This window comes from Akebia trifoliata, unplaced genomic scaffold, assembly GCF_017979445.1.
Source record: "Akebia trifoliata isolate Shusen 1 unplaced genomic scaffold, ASM1797944v1 Contig01351_ERROPOS1848533, whole genome shotgun sequence".
NCBI lineage: Eukaryota > Viridiplantae > Streptophyta > Magnoliopsida > Ranunculales > Lardizabalaceae > Akebia > Akebia trifoliata.
The window spans coordinates 13,377-39,704 of NW_028237680.1; the positions used below are offsets into that span (position 1 = coordinate 13,377).

The window sequence follows — 26,328 nt, forward strand, 5'->3', positions numbered from 1 at the left end:
AAAAAATTTATTTAGAATTCTAAGATGAATTTTACATAAACCCTAATAGGTATTTATAGAAATTATATCAACTAAGATATACAGAAATAGCCTAATTATATAATATCTAGAATATCCTAATCGATGTATTCTAAATATCTATAAATATTCTAGAATATTCTCCATCACAATCTTCCATTTATGATTAGATATACTGACAATGATACATTGTATCTCATGCACCTTAATACAACGCACACTACGTGAAAATACCCTAAATTCGACGACCCAAAATCGTTAAATTTATAAAAATTCGACAGCCTCACCCGTCGAGTTTGTTTGACGGCCATAAGGTGTAGAATTATTATTTCATCCGTCTTAAAACCATCGAGAAAATTAAATTTGACAGCTTTGGGTCGTCAACTCTAGTATTTTAATCATACATTCGACGACTTTGAGCCGTCGAATTACTATACCTGTCAAAAGCCATTCTTTATGTGCCCAAATGCCAAATCTCTTCAACTTGTACCTGTCAAAAAAAAATCATAAATCGATATCTACGTCCCATTCCCATCCACTCTCATCCACATCCAGATCTTATCCATCCAGATCTCATCTATCCACACCAATTAACATTCAATCAATAGTATCAAAGAATAATAAGATTTTTAAAAAAGGATTTAACATGTTACAAATTTTTTTTACTTGTCTAAATAATATAAGTCAACGTTATATGTGAAAATGTGTTACAAAAAAATTACCAAAACACAAGTCTCTCAAAAGACACGACAATGGTTCCTAGGCCGTCTAATCACCTCACCACAAAGAATATCAAGTAAAGTCCCTTGGGACCAGTTCTATCTATTAGCTCTGTTGCAGAGTCAATGATCTTATCGATACAAATTGAATAATACTCTTATCTGACCTCTCAGGATCTACTAGTTCTCCATTGGGATAGATCACATTCCTTCTAAAGTTCATCAATAAGCATACCCTACCATTATTTAATGATGGTAATGGTTCTGCTACTGGTTCTTTACTTCCTTGACTATTAGGAACTGTGGAATTTGATGTCACCTATAAAATAAAATTATTGTTTATAATTAGACATGTAAGTTGAAATTCATCATTTATATGAATTAAATATTAATTCAGGAGTGAGAGCGCTACCATCACTCCTCGTATGATTATCGATGAAGAGCTATGTTCTTATGGGTTGTCGATCACCCGTCTTATACTTTTTTTTTTTTTTTAGCTAAAAAATAAAAGAAACCCATTAAGTCTCTTATCCAACGAATCCATGTGTATCACCGTTTACTTTACATGGAGATTATAAATCAACCATGATCCACTTTCGAGTAATGATATTATCCACGGATATATTACATAGAATAATTTACCAAAACGGTAGAGTTTTTGAAATTATTTACCAAAACTGTACACTATTCAAAATATTTCCGAAAACGGTAATTTTACCGTTTTCGGAATTAATTTTTTTTACCAAAACGGTAAAAACAGTAACATGTATTTTTTTTATACCGAAAATACCCTTTTTTTGTTTTACATATGTATTTATAATTTTAACCTTAAAAAAATGAAAATCCAACTTAAAAGATTCACTCTCTTTTGGTAATCCAACAATCATATGTATTTACAATTTTTTTTTATCAAAATCAATTTTATTTTTGTAATTTAAGTCAAAAAATAAAAAAGGGTATTTTCGGTATTAAAAAATATATTTTACTGTTTTTACCTTTTTGGTAAAAAAAATTAATTCCGAATACGGTAAAATTACCGTTTTCGGAAATATTTTGAATAGTGTACCGTTTTGGTAAATAAACGAAAAGTTGTGCATGTTTTGGTAAATCTGCCTATTACATATGTGTAGTTACAGAACATGGTGCTATGTGTGTAGTTATAGAACATGGGTAAGTTACAAGACATGTGTAACATTTTGGCAGAACATATGTAACTGGGTGAGAGAGGGTATAGTTACAACAATTATAAGAGAGGGTATGGTTACAACTTGGTTACAGAACGTGGTTCTCTAATAATACAATGGTAAGTAAAATTAGACTAAATACATGATCCAAAAAGAGAGAGAACTACACCAGTAACCACCAACTCAAAATCCTTAAACAAAAGTATTAAACTTGGGGGGAAAAATAGAATAAGTCAGTATTTGACTTTAAGATATATACTATTTCATAGCGCTTTGCTACAGTAACTTGAAGTAGCACAGTGTGTGCAGAAAACTATCGATTTTCCTCGAGTGTATAATACTCATATCTTGAACGAGTTTTCTGTTTCGATTGCTTTGGTGGATTGGTTCTCATAATATTACACATTTGGAAAAATGACTATTATGTGATTTTTCTCTTAAGCTGTGTGGATCTTTCATTACAAATGGTCTATACACTTCCTTACTAATGTCGAAATCATACTTTCCTTTTAGGTATCGAGGTTGATGATTTTGTTGAAACATCTTCGCAACTACTACAACCACTCAAGGATTTCTTTGATAATGTCTATGTTACGATGGTATGCTCTTTCGCCATTTTTTTATCATTTTTTTTTATTTTTATGAAGTGTAATGTGTTTCATTCCACAAAAATACTGCAACTATAGGGTCAAGGAGACCACCTCTTCCAGATTTACATTGGAAAAGTAACTTTGAAAAATCTGCAATGACTCATAATGTCACTCTTTCCCATCTAAAAATAAAATTCTCAAAACATGTATCCTGAAATTTCTGAAATGACTTGGACAAAAAAAATAGAAGTTGGTTAGCATTGATGATCCCTTGTGCCGAGGTCTTTTTTTATTTTGAAAACTATCCTAGTACTCTCCTACCAGAGCCCCCAACAAATTGCTAATAATACCTACTCTTTTAGCAAAAGCACGTGATTGAAGAATAAACACACTAGGCTACATGCCAATAGAAAATGGTTTGGTTAGAAGCCCATTGTGGTTTAAGCTCTAACCAAAACATACCGAATAGACACTGTTCCTATTCTATAGGAATGGGACACCTGCCACATAGACACTGTTCCTATTCTACAGGAATGGGACTCCATACCTGATTCCAATAAATAAATAACTTGGTTTGTATTCCAAACTTAACTAGACTTGCTTCCTATGAAACTATTAAGCTAAATTAAGTATGTGCAGGTTGTAAGAGAGTCATTAAGGATGGCATCAATAGTACCATGGTTTCCAAGAGTAGCACTTAGAGATTGTGAGATTGAAGGTATGGTTTCAAAAGAGAACAAATCTAAAGCCTATCAATTTCCTTGGCATCTCAATTCCTAGGTAGTGTAGAAGTTGCTAATTAATACTTCTCTACAGGTTTTAAGATCAGGAAAGGTTGGATAGTTTACATTGATGCTAGATCAATACACCTCAATCCATCTGTATATCATGACCCCACCAAGTTCCACCCTTCAAGATTTGATGTAAGCAATCACTAGAGAATCCAATTGTTTACATTAGTATTTTACCTTTTAGGAGAGTCCGTGCAACATAGTACACAAGAATAACACATAGATTTGCATCGAAGGAAACAGATGCAGGAAAATGGATCAGTGTCTGTAACATAACTCTTGAAGCGAAAAACAGGAGCCCCATTATACAATATTATGATGATGCTAATGACCCTCACATGGGGCTCAGCGAAATTAACTACAATGGGTGTTCAAATTCATTCAAAATGTCCAGTGCATGTATAATCAGATCCCCCACCCCCACAACAACAGATACTGGATCTTGGACCTCGCCCAAGCTATCCCTTAGACGTGATCAAATCCAGGTGTCACTAGTTGGAGAGGACTAGGGACTGTCGTAGCTTGGGCTTTTGTTGTTAATGGGGCCATTTTCACTGCCTATGAGATAACTCTACGATGCTTATTTACTAATGGCAATAGAACGGATCAAACTGAAAGGGAAGACCGTTTAGAAAAGTAAGATTACTTTCTACACAATGAATTGTAAAATGACAATTACATCGTAATTCACACGAATTTATGTTGTTTTACTTGATGCTACTTTACATGACTTTATGCTACTTTTTCTATTATTCTAGATGCAAATGTCAAAAGATGTATAGAAATTTCCTACTCAACGGTCTCAAACTAATGGTGAAGACCAGGTGAGACTGGACACTACTAGCATTGTACTTTGAGAGATCTAAAATGTGAATTTAGATGAGATAATAATGCACAATAAACAACATGAGCAAACCATGCAATCTTTCTGTGCCTGTACTAGTCTAACAGAATAGACTGACCCATTGCTCAAATTTTTATCATTAGTCACCCTTAACAAGGAAAAAAATGAAATAAGATACACAGATCAAACAGGCTAGGTATATCCTTCAAACTATCTTACGAAACCGATAAACTTATTTGGTCATTGAACCAAAAAGCCTATAGCGAGGTATCCAATGAACCAGGGAACAATATCCAATGATCGGGGACCTCAGTTGATTGGGAACCACTTCAGCCAGAAAGAGACCATATAGATTTCTTTCAAAACTCAATCCTAGGGTTTACGTGACAGATTAATGGTTGAAATTCCCAATTTTTGGAACCCAATAATCATTATTTATCAGCATTTATGATATTAGTCCAAACTCCACAATACATCCAAACAACAAAAACATGGAGGCCTCATTAGTTTATCCTAGCCAGTAGCCACAATTGACATTGAAACATCAACATTGTATTACGACTCATAAACTCATAGACTAAGTGTTCTGCAATTATTTTTATATTTTTCCTCCCCGATAAGGTATTACTACATTTGACACAAGGACACAAATAATGATCATCATTACCAAAATTTTATCTATTCGTTTTCAAGTACTCAATAAATGACACTACACCATCAATGTATTTCGTTGATAACCTCGGTTTCGACGTCCAATCTTTGGTTGAAACTTCGAGCCTCTCCATTAAGCATAAAACTAATAAGTAAGAGGAAAAACCAATATATTTTTAACTACTACCATTAACATTAAAGTAATTTTGGATAAATGATCTGAAAATGCAAATAAGTGAACATAAACTACATCCCCTACCATAACCCAAGGATCCTGAAGGTTGCAATTTATTATTATTATTATTATTATTATTTTGATAATGGCAAAGTAAAGTTTTTGTTGGAGCTTGGTGCATTCCCTGATTTACATTAGCCTTCCAACATTTTTCCAATAATATCAAATAGGAAGCCTTGCCCACAACAAAGGATGAATATAGAATATCTAGCTTTATTTAAAAAATAAATAACTAAAATAAAAGAGAGAGTCTAATTGATAGAGTTAAATTAAAAAAAATGAAAAATTACATCCAAGAAAGAAAAATAAAAACTAAAATCAAGGATTGTTTCTAATAGCCATATTATTGCCTCAAGTGAATGTTGAACACTCATTTGGATGTAAAATCATAAGAATTTAACTAGCCTTCAATGAAAAAGTAGAAAAAAAATTTCAAACTCTATAAGAACGCATGAGCTAAAACCTTCAGTAAAAAATGCTAATTCCTTTCATCATACTCTCCACATTATGTTATTTTTGTGAAAGTTCTCTTTAGTCTGTGATATTTGAATCATCACATCAAATTGGATAAAATGCCAACTTTGCGTACATATAAACGTATCAAAACCCAGAATAGAACAGAATAAACCAAAACAAACCCCTGTATGTGAATCAAAAGATAATCACATAACCAAAAACAAAATCACAAATCAAAACAATCACATGACATAAACTAACATGTTATAAGAAACTAAAGTTGATTTGAAATTGCCAACGATAAAACACTATTCTATGTAGAACACTCCTTCATGCCTTAGGATTTAAATGTTGTTGAGCTTTAAAAATGTATAGAAAGCCAGTTAGAAATTAGGTTTAAGGTTTTAAGCACCAACTCTGAAGCTTAAAAAAAAAAAAAAACAACAGAGTTGATAGAGAGCTCCAAAAATAGACCCTTAACGAACTAAACTCAAATCAAAGAAATTACATTCACATCACTATTTATCAACAAAAAAAAAAAAAACATTCATATAATCTAAAGCTAAATTCATAGAAAAACGCATCCAATCAGATTTCTCCAATTTTAGATCCAAAATTATCAAAAAAGTTCCAAAAACAACTATAAATCACGACCAAAATATAATAATTAGATAATATTAAAGTGAAAAATAGAAGCAATAAAGAAACTAGAATAAAAACGTAAGAAAAAAAGAAGAAGTGAAGATGACCTACTTGAAAAATTAGGATTTTTACAAAAAAAATCCACTAATAACTCTACAGTTAAATGTTCATTTTAGTACTAACAAGCTCGGTAAACTAGATTAAAGCATCTAAAATAGAATTTCAACAAGATTTAATTGAAATTACAGAGAAAATTATAAGATGTACCTCTTAAAAGGCTAAAACGAGGCAGGAAGAAGATTTGATTTGCAGAAATACTAAAGATTTCTAGATTTTAAGCATATCAAAATTCCATCGATAAAGTGAAAAGAGCTAGGTGTTCTTCGATTTGAGCTAGCTCAGGAAATTGAGGGACGTGAGTGAGAGTGAGAGATAGTTTAGTGCTCTCGAATGTCTAGTTTGATCGATCGGTGTTCTCGAATGCATCTCAAATGTCTGGTTTGATTGATGTTCTCGAATGTCTGGTTTAATCGATTGGTGTTCTCAAATGCCTCTCGAATGTCTAGTTTGATCGATCGGTGTTCAATATTGAGGGATTTATAAGTGTCGATCAAAGAGGGAGATTGAGAACAAATTCTAGTTTTCCCTGAGAAGGAAAATCGAAAGGGTTCTAACTTTTAAGTTATTTTTTGGTATTAAAAAAAAAATCGGTGGTTCGTTGGGCTTGGGCTGTCGAATTATTTTGTTGGGCTTAAATGCGGGTTTTGGACTGGCAAAAATAAACGTGAGACTTGGGCTGTCTAATTTAACTCTATAATAATAATAATGAATTTTAACTCTTTTGAGATAGTGCCATCTTATTCTCTAACATCCTTCCGCAATTGCATGGTCCTTTGAAGAAGTAATATGCAATTGGCTTCTTTGAATAAGTTCTCTTAATCTCATCAAATGACATGTTATTAGACTGTCCAAAATCCAAACATACTTCATGCTGGTCACCGCCTGTCTTTGAAGTCTATCACTGTTGTATTCTTTTTTTTTTTTTTAAAGTTTGTCGGAGTCGATGACTTACGAGATTAGGTCTGTCATGATCTCTCCTAAGGGTTTGTGTTAGAGAGATTTTAGATAAGAAAAAAAATGAGATTGTGAAACATAAAGATGCAAGCTTGGGAGATTTGTAGAGATATGGAAAGATGTGTGGTTTTTATTGAAGAAAATTAGAACAATAGTAAAAGGAAAAAAATAAAGATTTAGGTCCGACGATGACGATGGCACCATCGACGATGAACGACGCACCAAGATCGATGGCTCAATGGAACTTGAGCTTTGATACGATGAAGACATATAAATTTTATTGAGAATTCTTAGATGAATTTTACATAAACCCTAATAGGTATTTATAGAAATTACATCAACCAAGATAAATGAAAATATTCTAATTATATAACATTCTAGAATATCCTAATCAATATATTTTAAATATCAATAAATATTCTAGAATATCTTCCATCACAACCTTGCATTTGTGATGAGATACACTAACAATGATACACAGTGCATCTCATGCACCTTAATATGACGCATCTTATTGTCTAACAAGTCAAAGCTCGAGTGCGTTGGAGTTGCTCTAACAAGCAGATGAACATATTATTATCTGTCAAATAAAAAAGTTGTTTAGACACCTACTTGTGCTTAACATTTGGTGGCAAACACCTATTGTGGGATAATAAAACATCCTTATGTCAGAGGAATGATTGCAGATTAAAGGTAAAATGTATGGTTTAAAATACCTAATCATCCTAAATATTTTGCTATAAATACATGATCATAAATGAAAAATAGGTTTCAAAACCAATTGTCTAAAAAGTTGATTGGTTATCATCTTTATTGTTTTCTAATTTCCTTTGAACCTATCACAAACTTTGTCGTTGAAGACTATTTGGCAGTACCACTCTGGTATTCAACCCTAAAAGGAGGTAGTTGAAACTCTGATTGGAAGACCAAAGAGAAAAAAATCATCAACAAATAAATATTCATAGTGCAAATCTGGAGGGTAATGGTCCCTCTTCAGAAAAATTGGCATTTTAGTTATGACTCCTGAATCCCCAAGATTTTCTAGTTTTCAGATTAATATATTGTTATCAAATATATCAGAAATGCGTTGTGTAATTTTGGGGTATTTACAATATCGAATTGTCTCTTGATACTGATCAAAACAACAAATTTTCCTCTTGACAATGATAAAAGCAATGAAAATGCTATTTTTAACCAAAGCAAACAACAAAATCATTGGTTTTTATACTGAAGCAAGCAACTAATCACTACTAAATTACTTTATCCTCCACATTATTTTAACACATCAAGTATTCTAAATCCTAAACATTTGATTCCTTTTATTACCTTCTTCTCCACTTTATTTTATATAACTTAAGTTACCAAGCAACGATTAGTAGGTGGTGGAATTAGGGTCCATGTCCCTGTGCGAAGAAGAGCATGAATCTCATTGGCCATGGCATCACTCCTTTCCAGGCTTTGTGATGCTTGGGAGAAGAATGTGGGTTCCATTGGGATAGTAGAGGTGACAAATGCAACAGGTGAAGGGTATTTGGTGCTGACCCAAGCTTTGGTTTAAAATTTCCAGCTTTGCATGTGATGTGGAGGCATTGGTTTAGGAGTGGCAGTTGGTTGGATCAAAGGAACAGGTAGAGTGGTAGGTGACGGTTGATGTGGGAGAGATGGGTACAATAATGAGTTCAGCTGATGTGGTTTTGGGAGAAGGGTTCTCAAGGAGTACGCAAGACATGGGTCACCTCCATTTCAGCAAAAGGGAATTTAGTTTCATTGTGTTGAATGTCATTTTTGTGGAGATTGGAACATATTATTATCTTTTGATAAAAGAGAAAATATTTGGAGAATAATACCATATATCTATATTGTGCAAGACTAAATCTTCAAAACGATGGTATGTTGTTCATTGTTACAAATTGCCAGAATGACTCATGGAAAACACATGATCCTAATTATATATGTAAATACAAAGAGTCATGATTTTCTGATGCCCCCTTTGGCATACACCCCATGACGTGGCATGGGTTAGAATCATAGATCATTTTCTCTAGATACACAATTGTACATCCCTATAATTATGTGCAGTTGTGTATCCCGAGGGAAAAATATAAGATTCTTGCCCATGCCACATCAGGGGCATGTGTCAAAGGGAGCGTCAAAAAATCGTTACTCAAACACAAGATCCATATGAATCCTCAGGATAAGTATCCTTGAGATTGTCATATCGAAATACACAAAAATCTCATGTTTACATGATCGGGGTCATATGTTTTTTGAGTTACTAGAACCCCACTGTATGCGTGTGGGTCCATTTTTAGATGAAAAACTTTGCTAACTGGAGTAGTCTCCAAAACTTAGGGGCATTTAGCTGTAAAACCCTATATTAGGGTGTCTTAAGTAATTTTCTCTTTAAAAAATTGTTTGAGTCGGTGAGTGCACTCTAAACTTTTGTCAAAATTTTGACTTGACTCATTCTTTAAACTTGTTTAAACCAACTTATTGAGTTAGCTTGGAACTCACTGAGTCAAGTTAGAAACTCGATCAAGTCGTGGTTTTATATTTATTTTTATATAACATAAAACAAATATATGTTTAAAGAGGTTCTATTACCACATCAACTTTTACTAAGAGCACCCCAAGATGTAGCCTTTTTTTTTTCAATATGGTAAATTACACTTTGCCCCCCACATAATTTAGCATAATTCCATTTTGACGCCCTAATGTTTTGATAATTGCACTTACCTTCCCTTTAGCTTACGGGTTTAAAATTCAGATGTTATTTTACTATTTTACCATGTTATTTTGTATTATTTTTCACTAATTTTTTCTTTTTTAAATAAAAATTTAAATGCCCATGACTAACCATTCATTGAACACATTTTTTTACAGGCATATTTTTATTTATAAAAAGGAATTAATATTTTAAATAGGGTAAAATGGTCTTTATAAAAGGAACTTAATAGTTAGATTGACAACAATTTGACAGAAGGGAGTAAGTGAACCCCTTAGATAAGGGAGGTAAGTGCAATTATCAAAACATTATGAGGTCAAAAGATAATTATGCCAAACTACAAGTGTCAAAGTGTAATTTACCCTTTTCAATATCATATAATTGGCCTGCTCTTAGTAAAAGTTAGGGCTCAACTTGGGCGGGTTGGCCCGGGCTCAACTCAATGCTATATACTAATATATAAATATTTTTATATTAATTATAGATTTTTTTTTATTTAACTTTTTTATTCTATCTTATTACCATGACTTGTGGACAATTGGTTATTATTAATTTGAACCTTCGAATATTATTGTTTGTCTAAATATTCCATCAATGATGGATTTGAAGGTTGCATGCAATTTTATTTATTAGTAGTTTCGTTTTTTATGTTGTATATCATTTTTTAAAATATAAAATTTATTTATTGATCAAAATAAAATTATAATTATTCAATGAGTCCAACCCGACCAAACGTCCAAAATTTCCTAACTCGGACTAACCTGATCTCAACTCAATTTTAGAAGATCAAACTCGGGTTGAACTTTAGTTAGTGGGCTTCGGCCCAATGGTCAAGTTGAATTGAACTTGGCTTGAGGGTTCTACTACTTGAGTTGAGCCTAGGTTTACCCTCCTACCACCCCAAGTTGCAACCCTAGTTAAAGTTGAGGTGACAATATAATTTCTCTAAATTTAATATAGAGTTGTGACTTCGTCCTCTAACACACACACCCCTTGACATGGCATGGACTAGAATCATAGATTCCTTCCTCGAGATACATAATTGTACATCTCCCATAAACATGTGTAAATGTATATCTCGAGAAAATAATCTATGATTCTAGCACATGTCATGTCAGAGGGTGTGTGTGAGAGGGGTGTCCGAAAATCATTTTTCTTTAGAGTCCTGATAATATGACTCGCTAGGTGGCATACTCAATCAACTCCCTAACGTGAACAAGTTCGAGAATCATAGATTTGTACACCTTAGGACACATAGTTCCCTTGGGATACACTTTTTTAAATGGAGAAGTGCAACCATGCATCCCGAGGGGGTACAATTCTACGATTCCAAACTTGTCACGTCAGGGATCGATTGAGTATGCACACCACGAGTCATATTATCACCACTCTATTCTTAATATATACTTCATTCCAGGTACCTCTTACCGGAGTTGATGGCTGTGAGCCCATATGATAAGATAGGAGATAAAGATAAAATGTGTTTTGGACGGGATGGGTGGCTAAAACAGAGCTCCTATTTCCACCTTAAACTGTTAAAAGGGATAATGTTTAATAGGAAAAAACACATTCTTTTTGAAAAAAAACCCAAAGCCCCATCTCATCTGGCCTCAGTGGAAAGGTAAGGCAACTGAACCACCTCCCTCCTTTTGATAAATTTCTAAGAAAACTCCACCCCCCACCATTTCTTTTCCTTCTTTTTTTGTTTTTGGGTTGATTTTGGCAGGGATATGAGATGAAATGGTGGAATTTTTCCCCTCCAAATCCCTCTCATTAAGACCCCAAAACCCCATAAAATTCCAACCTAAAGGCACTGATTTATGCTCTTTGAACTCACCAAAGTTACAAACAATCAGATTGAGAAGCCTTTACTTAGTAGAGTTAGATTTCCATCCAAAAACCACCCTTTCACCATTACTCCAAAATTTACCTTCCAAACACATATACTCCCTACTTAAAAATATCGACTTTTTTTCTGCCAAACCACCAATTTTTTTTCATCTAAGAGGAACTCATTCAGTTTCAAAACAACTAAATTTTCTACCAAAACTCACTAAATCCAGGCCAAGGTCACCAACACTTAAAACTTCCAATCAAGACCATTGAATTCCAGCGTGAAAACGACCCAATACTCCCCTGCAACCTTGCAAGTCCTCACACATATATTCAAACACGAACCTCAACCCAACATAGTAACATACACAACCTTCATCAAATTCCTCGGAAGCTCGGGCTGTGCTGCTGAAGCATTGGAGCTCTTCGATATAATGAAAAAATCTCACAAACCTGATGCGATTTCCTTCACTGTCCTTATCCAAATCCTATGTGAGTCCAAAATGGTTGATCGAGCGCTTGACTTATTTCAAGAAATGCCTTACTACAAGTGCAAACCAGACATTATTTGCTACAATATCCTAATCGACAAGCTTGGAGAAGTGGGTCATGAAGAATGTGTTCGGAGACTTTGGTATGAGATGCAATCGGAAGGTATCCATCCAGATGTAGTAACATATAGTTCACTAGTGAAATTGCTATGTGTCAATAACAAGATTTATGAAGCGCTTTTGGTCTTAGAATCCATGGAGATGAGTAGAATGATTCGACCTAATACTTATACGTATAATACGATTATCAAAGCATATTTGGATCGGAAACGAATCAAAGAGGCTCTCGGAGTTCTTGGGAAGATGGAGATTCATGGGTGTGAAGCAGATTTGTGTAGTTTTAACTTATTTATTAGTTATTTTAGTGATTTAGGAGATGGTGTGGAAGCTTATATGTTCTTGAAGAAGATGGTTAGAAGGGGAGTTGAAGCTAGTGAAAGCAGTTACAAGAGTTGTATTCATGGGCTTATGAAGCAAGAAAAGGTTGATGAAGTTATTGAGCTAATTTATAAGATAAAATTTTCAAGTGTTACACTTAGTGTTTCTACTTGGAATAAGTTGATTCACTTTCTTTATAAGCATAAAAGAGGTGAGGAAGCTTGGAAAGTTTTTGACTTAATGAAGAAGAAAAACATTGAGGCTTCAGTTGTGACTTTTAACATATTGATACATGGGCTTGGTAGGGAGGGAAGGGTTTTAGAGGCATTCAAGTTGGTGAAACAGATGGAAGCAGGTGAAGTAGGAATTTTGCCCGATGTGGTTACGTATAATTGTCTCTTGGATTGTTTGTGTGATAGCAGAGAGATTGATGATGCTTGTAGGCTTGTGTTGGAAATGTTAAGGAAAGGATGTCAACCTGATTTGATTAGTTATAATACTTTGATTAATGGTATGATTAGTGTCGGTCGAATGGATGGTGCTTCAAGGCTATTTGAGCATATGAGGGAGGAAATTTCTGCTCATTCCATTCCCTTGGGAAAATTAGTTGAGGAAATGTTGATAACAAAATAATTTTTTGTATTTGCTCATCAAATTTTATATAAGCTCTTGATATCAAATTTCTTGATACATTGTGTGTCAATTTTGTTTTGCATTTTCTTTAGACTGAAAATGATCATAGTGCCCCCATCTTCAACCTTTAGCCAAAAACCCTTTGATTTTTCTCATCATAACTTTCATTTTGTATCCTTGTCTTGAGTCTCAAGATTCTATCTCCTTCAATCTTTAAGAGCAAAATAAGACTTTGGGAAAGTTGAAAATGGTGAATATTTTTATATAGAAATATCAAGGGTTTTTGGCAAGAGGTTCAAACTGATGGAATGGAGACAAAATTGAAGAAAAAAAAAAAAAAATAATTAACCGAGAGGTTAAAGTGATTGAAGATGACAAAATTCATGATCATGTAAAAAATATCTCAATTAATATCAAAATTCTAATCGAATATCATGAATATTGTTAGATCTTTTAATATGCATATTCATCAATATTGATCTTAAAGTCTCATTGGGAAAACCTCATGCCACTTTTAGACTCACCGCCGTCATAGAGGTGAATTGGATGGTCACCTGAAATTTATTTTCCAAGAAAATCATTTTCCACGGAATATTTGTGACTCCTAAGATCTAGGCCTAAACCTAGAGTCTTTGTTAGGAGGTTCGGTTAGAATTTATCGAAAAAGTGACAATTTCCCTAGTTTATAAAGTGTCTTATTAAAAAGTAGTGAACCTGGAAGATTGTCACTTTTCAAATAATTATCTTACCTTATATTAGCGAAATTGTCACTTTGAAATACCAGCAATCTCGCTATTCATGTTTTGGGAAATAAAATGAATAGTAAGTTGGAATTGAAATTTTTGACAAAAGTTGATCACATTTTGGAAAATTTCTCTTTTTTAAATTTTCTATTTAAAGTCTAACGGAGGCTATGAGTAGAATGCCCTTATTCAAAATTACCTAAATTAATGAAAACCAAATGTATTGATGAGATGGTGGAATTTCTTTTTTCCTAGGGTCATAGAATCTATTTCTATTTGAAATCTCAAGCGGATATCATACCATCTCAATTGATGGATTTGAGGATAATGTTTTTAGGACGATAATAATAATAATAATAATAATAAGAATTAATCAGGATAATGTAAGAGAGGGTTCTTATTGGCTTCTCAATTTTTTAAATTATTTATCACACTCTTATCATTATTAAAGATTAAAAACACACTCTTCTAACATATAAAAGTTTGTCTCAAATTATAATCTCAACATTACAAAACATTAGTTCTTCACAATAAGCTCATATAAAATCCTAAAGCCACAAAAAGTAGAAATCTAGAAAAAATAAAATAAAATAGAGATCTTCTATTGGCACCCCAACTTTTACTTATTCTCAAATCTTATTATCTTAATCATTTCACTTGTATATTGAATTGTAAAAAAAGTAAAAGTTGGGGTGCCAATAGTAGATCTCTAATAGTTAATATAAATGGCAATAGAGGAATCTCGTGAGTCTATGCAACCCTCGTTTGCTTTGCTTTGCTCAGACCTACTTTACCCCAATTGTCTATTTCCGTCCAAATTTCAGAACCCTCAAGTCTCAACCCCATAAAAGATAAAACAAAGGGAAAGAGAAAGGAGAGAAGAGGACGAAGCAAGCGATGGCGAAGGACGAGGAGGGATTTAGGGGAGAGATCGAAGAGCGACTAATAAACGAAGAATACAAGATTTGGAAGAAAAACACACCATTTCTGTATGACCTTGTGATAACCCATGCTTTAGAATGGCCATCTCTCACAGTACAATGGCTTCCTGATAGTGAAGAGCCACCTGGGAAGGATTACTCTGTACAAAAGATGATTTTGGGGACTCACACTTCCGAGAACGAACCCAATTACTTGATGATTGCTCAGGTTCAGCTCCCTTTAGAGGATGCTGAGATCGATGCTCGCCACTACGATGACGAGCGTGGAGAGATCGGTGGCTTTGGTTCTGCCAATGGAAAGGTTTATACTTTATATATAAACCCTAAATTTTATGTTTGCTATGTTGTTTTTGCTCTTCTATTATATTATATTACTAGAGTTCATCTCTCCGGTTAAGGGGCTTAAAAAAAAAAACGAAAACAAAAAATGAAATTGGAGTAGGTGGTGACAATTTTAATATAACATGCAATTAGTGGATTTTGATCAAGTTTATTTGGGTCTGGGGTATTATTGAAAACAATTTAAGATTAAAGGCGTAAAAGTTGAAAAATAATAAAATTGGTTAAAGTGGTAAAAGAGGAAATATAGTAAAGTTATAGGGATGCATGATTCTAAAACTCGGTTTCGCATATCGTCTCATCCATTCTAGATATGGCGTCTTCTTAGACGAGTTTTCCGATATGTTTGAGACGTCTTGTTCAAAAAATTTGAAAAATGAACATGGGGTTTTAAATCTCGTCCAAAAATTGACTTATCCGTCCATCTAGGGGCAGAGCTAGTATGGAGACATTGGGGGCAATTGTCCCCACTCAACTCTTTTGGGCATTTTAGATACCCTTGAATTTAGGCTTAAATTTGAGATATCCCTGCATTTTGAACTATTGATCTGCCCCGTTTAACCTTGTTGCCCCCACTCCCTCATCTCCCTCCAATTTTTGCTCCCTCCCACTCCAATTAACTATAAGTTCGCTCCCACTAAAAGAAAATCCTGGCTCTGCCCTTGCGTCCATCTCGTCCATGCCTGATATTGAGACGACTTAGGCTATATGTCTTGGTCTTGGACGAGTTTTGAAACTATGGGATGACGTGTAAAAGAAATAAAGTGGGTACTACAAAACTATAGTTTGATGGGAGGGTTGAAGGCATAAAAATGAAAAAGAATAAAGTGTTAGGAACCTAGTTCCTAATGTGCCCACTCAAAAGAGAGAAAGGGCGATTTCAAGTGCTCAACACACCAAGGATTGTGTAAAAACACGATTAAAATAATGTTCTCAATTAATTGATAAAGGGATTACAACCTTTTATAAATAAAGAGTATTAGTTCTAATAATTTACCAATTCTACTCTTACTAAAATACCTATTCAAATAAAATACCTACTAAATCAATAATTAATCCTATCGGTAGAATCCTAATAGAAATAAAAACTAAACCTAAAGAAAATAGAGTCCTAACATAAAGTTGGAAGGGTATTATTAGAGAATTTTGAGGTTAAAGGGGGTAAAAAATGAAAAATAATAAAATATGTTAGAAGGGGTAAAAGAGGAAATATAATAAAGTTAGAGGAGTGAAAATAAAATTGAGGGGGGTAAAGAGAAAAAGCAATAAAGTGGGTCCTACACAAAGGTTTGTGTCACACACAACAGTTTCAACTCAGTTGCGTTTTATTTAGGGGTGTCAATGGGTACTCATTTAACCGAAACCAAATTGGAGCTAAAACCGAATACCCCGGTTCCAGATCCCTTTTTGTTGGAACCAATTAGAGTTGGGTCTAAGATGGAACTGAATCGATAGGAACCGGAACCGTTAGGTTCTATCCAATGGGTGCCTATGGCCGATTTATTTTGTCATTTCTTTCCATACGCTGCGGCATAAACTGATTATTGATATGAATGAATCGCCTGGCACTGGGTCAACAGCTACTGGTGGGCCTGGTTCGGATTCAAATGCCTTTACCTTTGTTTCTTAAGCCTCAGCCCATGATGCCTATGCTTACTGTGCTGCTAGATTAGGTCACATTCCGTTCCGTCAGGTTCCGTGCCCGTATCTGCCGTTACGGGTGCTGCTTGCTCAGATGATGGGTCACCATAAACTGCGAGTGAATCTAATTAGGGGGATTTAAGGTAGTTTTTATTTCAAAAATAAATACATTTTATATAAAATTCTTCAAATTTTCATATAAATTATCGATTAAAACTTAAAATGAGTTACTCTTCTAAAAAGTTATTACTTTTAACAAAGATAAATTTTTATTTTGGAAACAAATAATTAATTTGTATCTTAAGTATAACAAATTATGACTAAGTTAATAATTTTGTTGATAATATGTTAATATTTTGTAAGGAAATTTTTTCTATAATGATTTGAAATACTTTTTTTCTCATTCGATTCTTGAGAACCGGAATTGATGGGTACCCGTGATTTTTGTTGTTTCCAGTTTTGGTTCCGATTTCATTTATTTTGGAAACGGACCCAGAACCGACAAGAACCGGAACCGAACTAATATAATGGTTATGGTTCTAAGCTCCTTAGGAACCGAACCGGAACCAACCCATTTACACCCCCTAGTTTTATTATATAGATATTAGCTTCTTGTTGGGATATTTTTTTTTGAGTTACAAATGTATGTATATACCATAAAAGGCCCCGTGATATCAGCTGAAATCAAGTCAAAGATTTCTTCTTTGCTTTTGATATAATTATTGAAGATGTGATTGTTTCTCTCTCGCTAGATATGGTAGACAACAGTGGCAAATGCAACACTTAGCTGATAAAACAATGAAAAAACCCAAAAACATACAAATAAGTCCAAACAGAAAACTAAATAAATTATAAGCATTCTAACACGATGACCATGTGTTAGCCATTCTAATTCATCCAACTAGTTCTCATTGATCCAAATACAGCCCACATGGACTATCCAATATGGATTCTTCAAAAGATTTTGGACGTGGGAGTCGTAAAGTCCTCTCCGTAGCTATCACCTAGCGATCCATAAAGTAACTCCTGGTTTCCTCCTCCTATGGTAATATTTAAAGGGTGATGATGATATCAGAAATCCATGACATGATGTGTTTGACAATTTTATTTTATTTAACAATTATATGATCCACAATGTTGTTTAATTTGTATTTCAATTGTAGACAACATCTGTAACTCAAACAGGTGGTCAAATTGTAGTAAGCTCCAGTTGTGGAACTTTAATTTGTTGTGTTATTCTATGAAATAAGTAATGTAGAAACTTTGTTTGAAATATTAAAAATATAAGTCAGCGGAATACTGATGAATATTTTCTAGCCAAATTAATGATTTTTGATATATTTAAAAAGAATGTTATAAAAATCCTTTGAACTTGTATATAGAAATTTGTTATTAGAGAGATTTCGAAGCATCTTAAAATATATTCATAGTGTGATGTTTGTGAAACAATCTTGAAAGTTATAACCATTTAGTTAACCTTTTAGTCACTAATATTCCTATGTAACATCTCCCCCCCCCCCCCCCCCCCTCCACAACCGCATTGATTTACAGGTGGTCTGTTTGTGATTCATGTTCAAGTGTAAGATTGAATTGTAAATAGTAGGATTTTAATACTGGTGGTTGTAGGATTCCCTAAGGTGTATGAATGTTGATTTTAAATTATACTTAAAACAAAATATTTTGATTTTAATGATATGCTGTAAAGGTCATACTGCTGTTATTTTGAACAATCAACAGGTACAAATAATCCAGCAAATAAATCATGATGGAGAGGTTAACCGGGCTCGTTATATGCCTCAAAACCCATTTATTATTGCAACGAAGACAGTTAGTGCAGAAGTTTATGTTTTCGATTACAGTAAACACCCATCGAAGCCACCTTTAGATGGTGCATGCAGTCCAGACTTGAGGTTGAGGGGTCACAACACCGAAGGATATGGATTATCTTGGAGTCAATTTAAGCCGGGCTATCTACTTAGTGGCTCTGATGATGCTCAAATATGCTTATGGGACACCAATGCAACACCTAAGAACAAGGCTCTTGAAGCTCAACAGATTTTTAAGGTAGGAGTTCTATTTCTATATTGTACCAATTGCTCTATAATTAACTATTTGGGTTTGAGCTGAACCAATCCCTTGATCTTTTTTCAATAATATGCCTATTTTACAATGTGTTTATGCCCATTTGGATTTGAGGATATTGTAGAACCTCTTATAGGAACCAAGCAATGTATTAAATTTCGATTAGTTTGGAAATGGAAATATTTCAATGAATGTGGAAATGAATACAATTTTTGGACATGACAGATATATCGGTGAAATTTTCATTAACCCTGTAGGAAATGATAAATTGGCATTAGAACACACTCATTAAGTTATCAAAATACAATAAACTACCATATGGAGTGAGAAATTGAATATCAACAACATTTTGCTACACATACGCACATGTATTGAGGGGCTGACAGTGGAAATAACAATAATAATGTTGCATTAACCACAAACAACTTAATATGTAAAACATTAAAATGAAGAAACTATTAAGTATTGCATTCATGTGTAATTATATTTCTTTTATTTTTGAATAAATATGAATAAATTGCTAATGTATCCAACTAATTGAAGCATGGTTGATTCTATGCGTGCTTATATAAACGTACTAATATGCTTAGAATACATTAAAATAAGATATTATATATAACTAACTAATCATAATTCATTTATACTAATGGATGAATGTCCTATGCAATTTTTATTAGTAAATAGTATGTGTAATTTACAAGTTCTTCCTAAAAGCAATTATAAGTTTTTTTCAAAAAATAATTTATTTTGGTCGAAATTTACTATCCATTGAAATATTTCCACCGAAATATTGCATTTTATACCTAAATAATAATAATTTTGTCGATTAAATTTCTTGTTTGAACTTGTGGAAATGGAAATATGTCGAAATTTAATACTATGGAACCAACATTCAGATTGTCCAAATTAATGTTGAAAATCTATGATAGATTTCTTGTGGTTACAAAGCTATGTACTCTACATAAGTATTAATATTGATGTGAAACTTTTGTTGAATAGTTCCATGAAGGTGTTGTAGAAGATGTTGCATGGCATCTAAGGCATGAATACCTATTTGGGTCAGTTGGGGATGATCATCACTTGCTTATATGGGATCAACGCACACCATCCACTAACAAGCCCATCCAATCTGTTGTTGCTCATAAAGGTGAGGTAAGTCTAAAAAATCATGCATTTTCCTCTTTTTTTGTACCACTAAATTTACTGTTTAGATGGAAGGTACATTTATTTCTGTTCTGTCGATAGTGCCAATTAGACGATATCATGTTTACATGGTTAGCATTGTGAGTGAATGTAAGAATTTTCGTTCCAGGAGTCTACCAATCCCAACCCTACATATATAAACATCATAGTCGTACTACTTGTAATCAATGTTAAATAGCATATGCGACCGGCACATGCTGTTCACATATGCCATTTCGCACATCGCATATGCTGCAAGGGGAAAAAAAAAAAGAGAGGAAAAAATGTTTAAATCTCAATTCTTGAGTAGTTTTCCTTTTCTTTGAAGTCTTGAGAGTTGAGAGTGAGAGAGTGACTTAAGTTGAGACTTGAACTTTGAGAGTAGAGATTAGAGAATATTTATAATTATGTGAGAATGCATTAGAAAATGAAATGAGATTTGATAGTTGAGGCTATCTCGGTCTCCGTTGCATTCTTCCTCTCTTTTAATATTTATAAAATCTTTATACTTGTAAAACAAAATAGTTGGAGACTTTGTGAGAGTAAGAAAGAGATTAGAAAGGTACAAGGGATGCTGTAGTATGGGGGGTAGAAGTGGGATATTTAAAAGAGAAAAATGAGTTTAAGCTAAAAAGAAAAGAAAATCTGTGTCCAAATATGACCATTGGACAGTATGCCATTGCATATTGTGCAGGTAGCATAATTTCATATATGCGATGGTAGCATATGCGAAATTCAGTTTGGAAATGGCATATGTGACCGCATTTGACAACACTACTTGTAACTTGCATGCTTGAATTATATGTATGCACAAGCAAACCAAACTAGTGAAACATGGAACTAATTATCTCTGCCTACCGTTATGAACCGGGTTCTAGAGTGATGAACGGTGAACCATGAATCCAAATTCGAACCAAGCGAACCTGGTAATGGAGATCCTGACTGTTCAATCTAGATGTAGCTCAAAATTATATCCCTACAGTACTTATTTCTCATTAATGACCTTTTCTAGTTTCGGCTTAACATATGGCTGTGGTTGTGGACATTCATGAAAATTGGTTATGCCCTTACATTATTGACCTACTATGGTGTGCCACATCAGTGATCGGGTTTAGGATATGATTTTCTGCATGTTTTCCCACAGCTGTGACATCAGTATTCTTACGAATGTGTCTGACATACCATATTGTAGCTGTGGTTACTGACTTATGATCCCGCACGGTCAATCTATGGCCCATCACAGCCCTAATTTATATCCGGTAGTGGCCTATTTTGTTGATAAGTACCCAGGCCCTTCTGAATTTTTTTTTATTCAAATGGTTATCATAGGGTTAGGGTTGCCCATCATGGTGGGCCACATGTAGGACCCTGAAACTGTTTCACTCGCCTAGACAAAATCTTCCTTAACATGTCATTGTTTCTTTTGTTTGCAATATTGGCTAGCTAACCATACATATAATATATTCTAGCACGAGTTCTCAATTCATGATTTTATAATAGGTTAACTGCTTAGCATTCAATCCCTTCAATGAATGGGTTGTGGCAACGGGTTCTACTGATAAAACCGTCAAGCTATTTGACCTTCGCAAGATCAATACTGCTCTTCACATCTTTGATTGTCACAAGTAAGCGTTCTCCTCATCATGTGATATTTTTTCTATTTCTGTACATTTTTCAGTGCTCTTTCTGCAAATTTTCAATATGTTCCATTGTTCTTATTTATTTAATCAAGTCATAATTTATTAAAGAAAAAGGAAAGAAAATATTACCACCAAAATTGTCATGATGTCATTTTTGTTGTGGTGAAACAATGATAGGGAGGAGGTTTTCCAAATTGGGTGGAACCCAAAGAATGAGACTATATTGGCTTCTTGCTGTCTTGGTAGGAGACTTATGGTGTGGGATCTCAGCAGGTATTTCTTTGGACTGAACCTCATGACTTAAATTTGTTGAAATCTGTGAGTTAATTTTTGGATGCAAGGAATTGTTGGAACAACTTCTATTTTCTTCTTTATTGGTAGAGTAAATTTATAACATGAGGTAATTATTGTTTTTCATGCTTATTGATTAAATCAGGATTAAATGCGAATCTTGGTTAAAACTTCTATTAAATTGCTCTAATAGAAGTTTTACCCAAAAAAAGAACTCTTATAGTCCATTAGCATCTCAAACCACTACTGCAATTCTCTCTTTCTGATCTCTATTCTTTCACCTCCCTTTACTGCAAGCTTTTACTCTTCCTCACCCTCTCTTTGCTAACTATTTTATTGTGAAATCCGAATTATACTTGAACTATTTTCATATCATTCTGTACTCCGAATTTCTAACCATGCCCCGTACCATTTACTTGATAATTTCAAATTGATTGGATGATTGTAACCATCTAGTCTACAATTTTTTTGGATGGTCAAAAGTGTTAGGTTCATGGATGAAAATATTGTTCTATCTCAATTTCTCAGGCAAGATGCAATAGGTACTGAGATGATATGTAGGAATGTATCAATTAATAACCTGTCTTAAAAAGACTGGCATCATTACACCCACTAACATAACATGATATTTAAGCATAATCAAACATTGTTAATAGTTTAGTCATTGGTGTGTGTATCTTCGTATAAATCACTGTTTGAATCATACTACTTCATTTTTCTAGTTTATTGTTCTATCTTGTTTGAAGGTGTTCCTGAGGGCAGTCCCTCAAAATGCCTTGGGCCTTAATTAAAAACACAGCGTGTCGCGAGGCACGTATGACCTGAGGGTTTTAAAGAGGCTATGCGCCATGTTTTCTATACTTTTTTCAGTTAAGCCATCACCTTATTACATGCATATGTTGGGGTGGCAATATTAGGTTGTAGTAGCGTTTGTTTTTCTTCTGCTGATAGAGAGGATTTATTTAGCTAAAAGATGCAACCTTTGTAGCAATCCAACACAACCCAAAAGCTGAAATTGTGGAAAAGCATCAAAACCCTATTAAAATATAGAATTCCGCAATCAATCTTGGTCATGTTGGCATGATTTCTACGTCTGTTCCTCTGAATTTCAACAAATCCATGTAAGGGACTTTCATTGAGGATCGAAAACATAAATTCTAAATCAAAGCCCAATGGGCCTTGATGTCTTAGTTGTTGACAAAGGGTCTGCTGCTAGGGATTTTCCTCTGGATTTAACCCATTAATCAATTAATGGTTTTGTGTCCCAATTGACGTGAGGTCCATGTCTTCAATCCTATCTTATAAAAAATGACGAGAGCTTATATTCGCACACCAACTTTTGCTAAAAACGCCCCAAGGTTGTGATATTTCTTAGGTGATTTACATATGAATTGGGTTGGTGTGGCAATAAAATTTCTCCAAATAAATGAATATGTATAATAAATTTGCACATTTAACTAATTTAGAGCTTCTTTCTTCAGAATTGATGAAGAACAAACACCAGAGGATGCAGAAGATGGCCCACCAGAGCTGCTCTTCATTCACGGGGGTCACACAAGTAAAATATCAGATTTCTCGTGGAACCCTTGTGAAGATTGGGTTATTGCGAGTGTAGCTGAAGATAACATCCTTCAAATCTGGCAGATGGCAGAGAACATCTACCATGATGAGGACGTTGTACCAGGTGAGGAATCTAACAAAACTTCTTAGCCTGGCCTTTTACAGTTCCTAAGAAAAAGAAATGGAGTACTTATTTTGTTTCTAGTTTTTTTTTTTTACTTTTTTGGTGTTGCTATTTGAGACCAAAGGAACTGATCTGAAGTGCTGTGAATTAACTTAGCATTTTTTTTATGAACTTATGTGCTTTATATTTATGAACTTATATACATATATATTAATTAGTTTAATGGATTTTTAGAGCATGAAAAGAGTATGTCTCGTCATTTGATATCTTATAAAACTATGGAGCGATTCAGATGAGATCCAACGTAGATCCAACTTTCTTGTTCATTTTATGCCTAATGATAGAATGCTAAAATGCACATGGTTGACGTGGCAACTGCACAGAACCATAGATCTTTTTTCCTTGTGTATCCCGATGAAAAAGTTCTATGATTCTGTGCACTTGTCATGTCAACCATGTACATTTTAGTGCGTCAGTTTATCACTGACTCTTATTTTATCTACAGTTTCAACCAAAATAAAGAGAAATGGTTCTGAATAAGATAATTTGAAACTTGTGGAGCCTATTCGACACTTCACCGAGTTGAGTTGATTCGATTGAATTTTGAGTCAATTTTGATCATTTACTTGGAAGCTTGGTCATGTGAATCCAAAGAGTACCGAGTCAGTTTAGAAAATCAACCGAGTTATGCAATTACATTTAATTTATTGATTATTTTTTTAATATATAAAAGACTTGTTTTAGCACATTGAAAACAATTAAAGTATTTAATAAATATAATACATTTTTGACTTTTATTAGTTTTGTGATTTGTCAGAGTTGACTTGACCCAACGTAAATTCAAGTTGACTTTACCATTTTATATACCAGGCGATGTAAGCCCTGCTTGGTACATTGCAAATCATTTGCAAATGCCAATTTTCTTTTTTTTTTTTTTTCTCAAAAATCGCTTTGATTATTTTTTGGTTACAATTAAGCCCCTCACAGACGTGCAATTGGACATTCCATATTCGGGTCATAATAGTAAAAACACACCTTATCGGCTTATCAAGGTAATTATGAAAATAAATTTTAATAATCAGAGTGTCGTTCTAGGACTTTAAAGTATCGATTGGACATTCCATATTCGGGTCATAATAGTAAAAAGGTCAGGTTCAAGGGCCATATGAGAACATATGAGAAAACTTTCGATGGTAAATAAAATTTTAAAATATGGGTTAGAAATTTTGGATTGAGCTGATTTTTTGTGAGGATGATCTCTATGATGGGAAGATCATCCAAAAAAAAAAAATCAGTCCAATCTGAAATTTCTAACCCCATTAAAAGTGATTTAGAATGTGGACCGTCGATTTTTTACCAATTTTTATCACTAATTTGTAAATCACTTTTGATGGATTTAGAAGTTTCTGATTGAGCTGATTTTTTGTGAAGATGATCTTCTCATCATAGTGACCATCCTTGCAAAAAATCAGCTCAATCCAAAACCTCTAACCCTTATTTTGAAAAACGAAAGTTTTCTCATATGGCCCTTGAACCTGACCCATAGTAAAAACACCTTATCGGCTTATCAAGGTAATTATGAAAATAAATTTTAATAATCAGAGTGTCGTCCTAGGACTTTTTAAGTATCATGGTTTAATTTTTTGCATGGTTTTCACTAAATAATTAATACAAGTGTTTCATTAGTTTTATGAAGTTTTCTTTCTCTGTTAATGGGGTTGTTGGGTCTTACCAAGGCATTTTGGTCATTTTGAGAAATGTGAGAGTTACTGTTAGGAAACATTTGAATTGATCTTAAATTGATAGTTTTTATGTTTTAAGGACCGGTTTCTCATATTGTTTAATATATGGTTTCTAAAAGGTTTATTGGGTCAAAGTTATATTAGAAATTTTCAAAAAATAAATAAATATTTAAAGGAACGTGCAACAAGAACTAGGGCTGTCATCGGATAGTGTTATATCCAAATTTGAATCTGAAATTTTTTATTGATATTCGAATTCAAATTCGAATTTGAAAAGTATATCGAATATTAGATAATATCTGATCCAATAAAAATCCTATGAAAATTAGATTCGATCTTTACCATCCTCTTCAATCTATAAAAATCCCAATCTATTTTCCTATTTTGATTTGAGGTTGAAGCAAATGGATTTTTAAAGGAAAAAATGGGGTTTTACTTTGAGAGAGAGAGAGAGAAATGAGGTATCTACTAGAAATCATGGATGCTCGCCAGTCGGATAAAATGGTGGTCATGGAACTCAGTCGGATAAAATGGTGGTCATGGAGCTCGCCGGTCGGAGAAGATAGTGGTCATGGAGCTCGCCGGTCGGAGAAGATAGTGGTCATGGAGTTTACATAGTGAAAAAGAAAAAAAAAAAAAGGGTTTTGCTTTGAGAGTGAGAGAGGAAGGAAGTAAGTATTACCTGGATGCTCGCCGGTTGGAGAAGACGTTGATTATGG

At 33.8% G+C, this 26,328-nt stretch overlaps 1 protein-coding gene across 1 annotated transcript; it reads left to right on the plus strand.

Annotated features, from left to right (window-relative positions):
• The first annotated feature begins 14,849 nt into the window (after positions 1-14,849).
• Positions 14,850-24,111, plus strand: LOC147380505 (histone-binding protein MSI1). The gene is made up of 6 exons (XM_086431621.1): positions 14,850-15,309; positions 18,726-19,052; positions 20,070-20,222; positions 21,753-21,877; positions 22,070-22,165; positions 23,665-24,111. The coding sequence occupies exons 1-6, from the start codon at positions 14,965-14,967 to the stop codon at positions 23,891-23,893; spliced, it is 1,275 nt and encodes a 424-aa protein (XP_086287747.1). The 5' UTR covers positions 14,850-14,964; the 3' UTR covers positions 23,894-24,111.
• The last annotated feature ends 2,217 nt before the right edge of the window (positions 24,112-26,328 follow it).

Excerpts from the sequence above, each read along its gene's own strand:
- LOC147380505 (XM_086431621.1), top strand. The coding sequence starts at position 14,965 with ATGGCGAAGGACGAGGAGGGATTTAGGGGAGAGATCGAAGAGCGACTA. Across the intron at positions 20,223-21,752 it reads TTGTTGCTCATAAAGGTGAG|GTTAACTGCTTAGCATTCAA; the intron begins GTAAGTCTAAAA and ends ATTTTATAATAG. Across the intron at positions 21,878-22,069 it reads CACATCTTTGATTGTCACAA|GGAGGAGGTTTTCCAAATTG; the intron begins GTAAGCGTTCTC and ends AAACAATGATAG.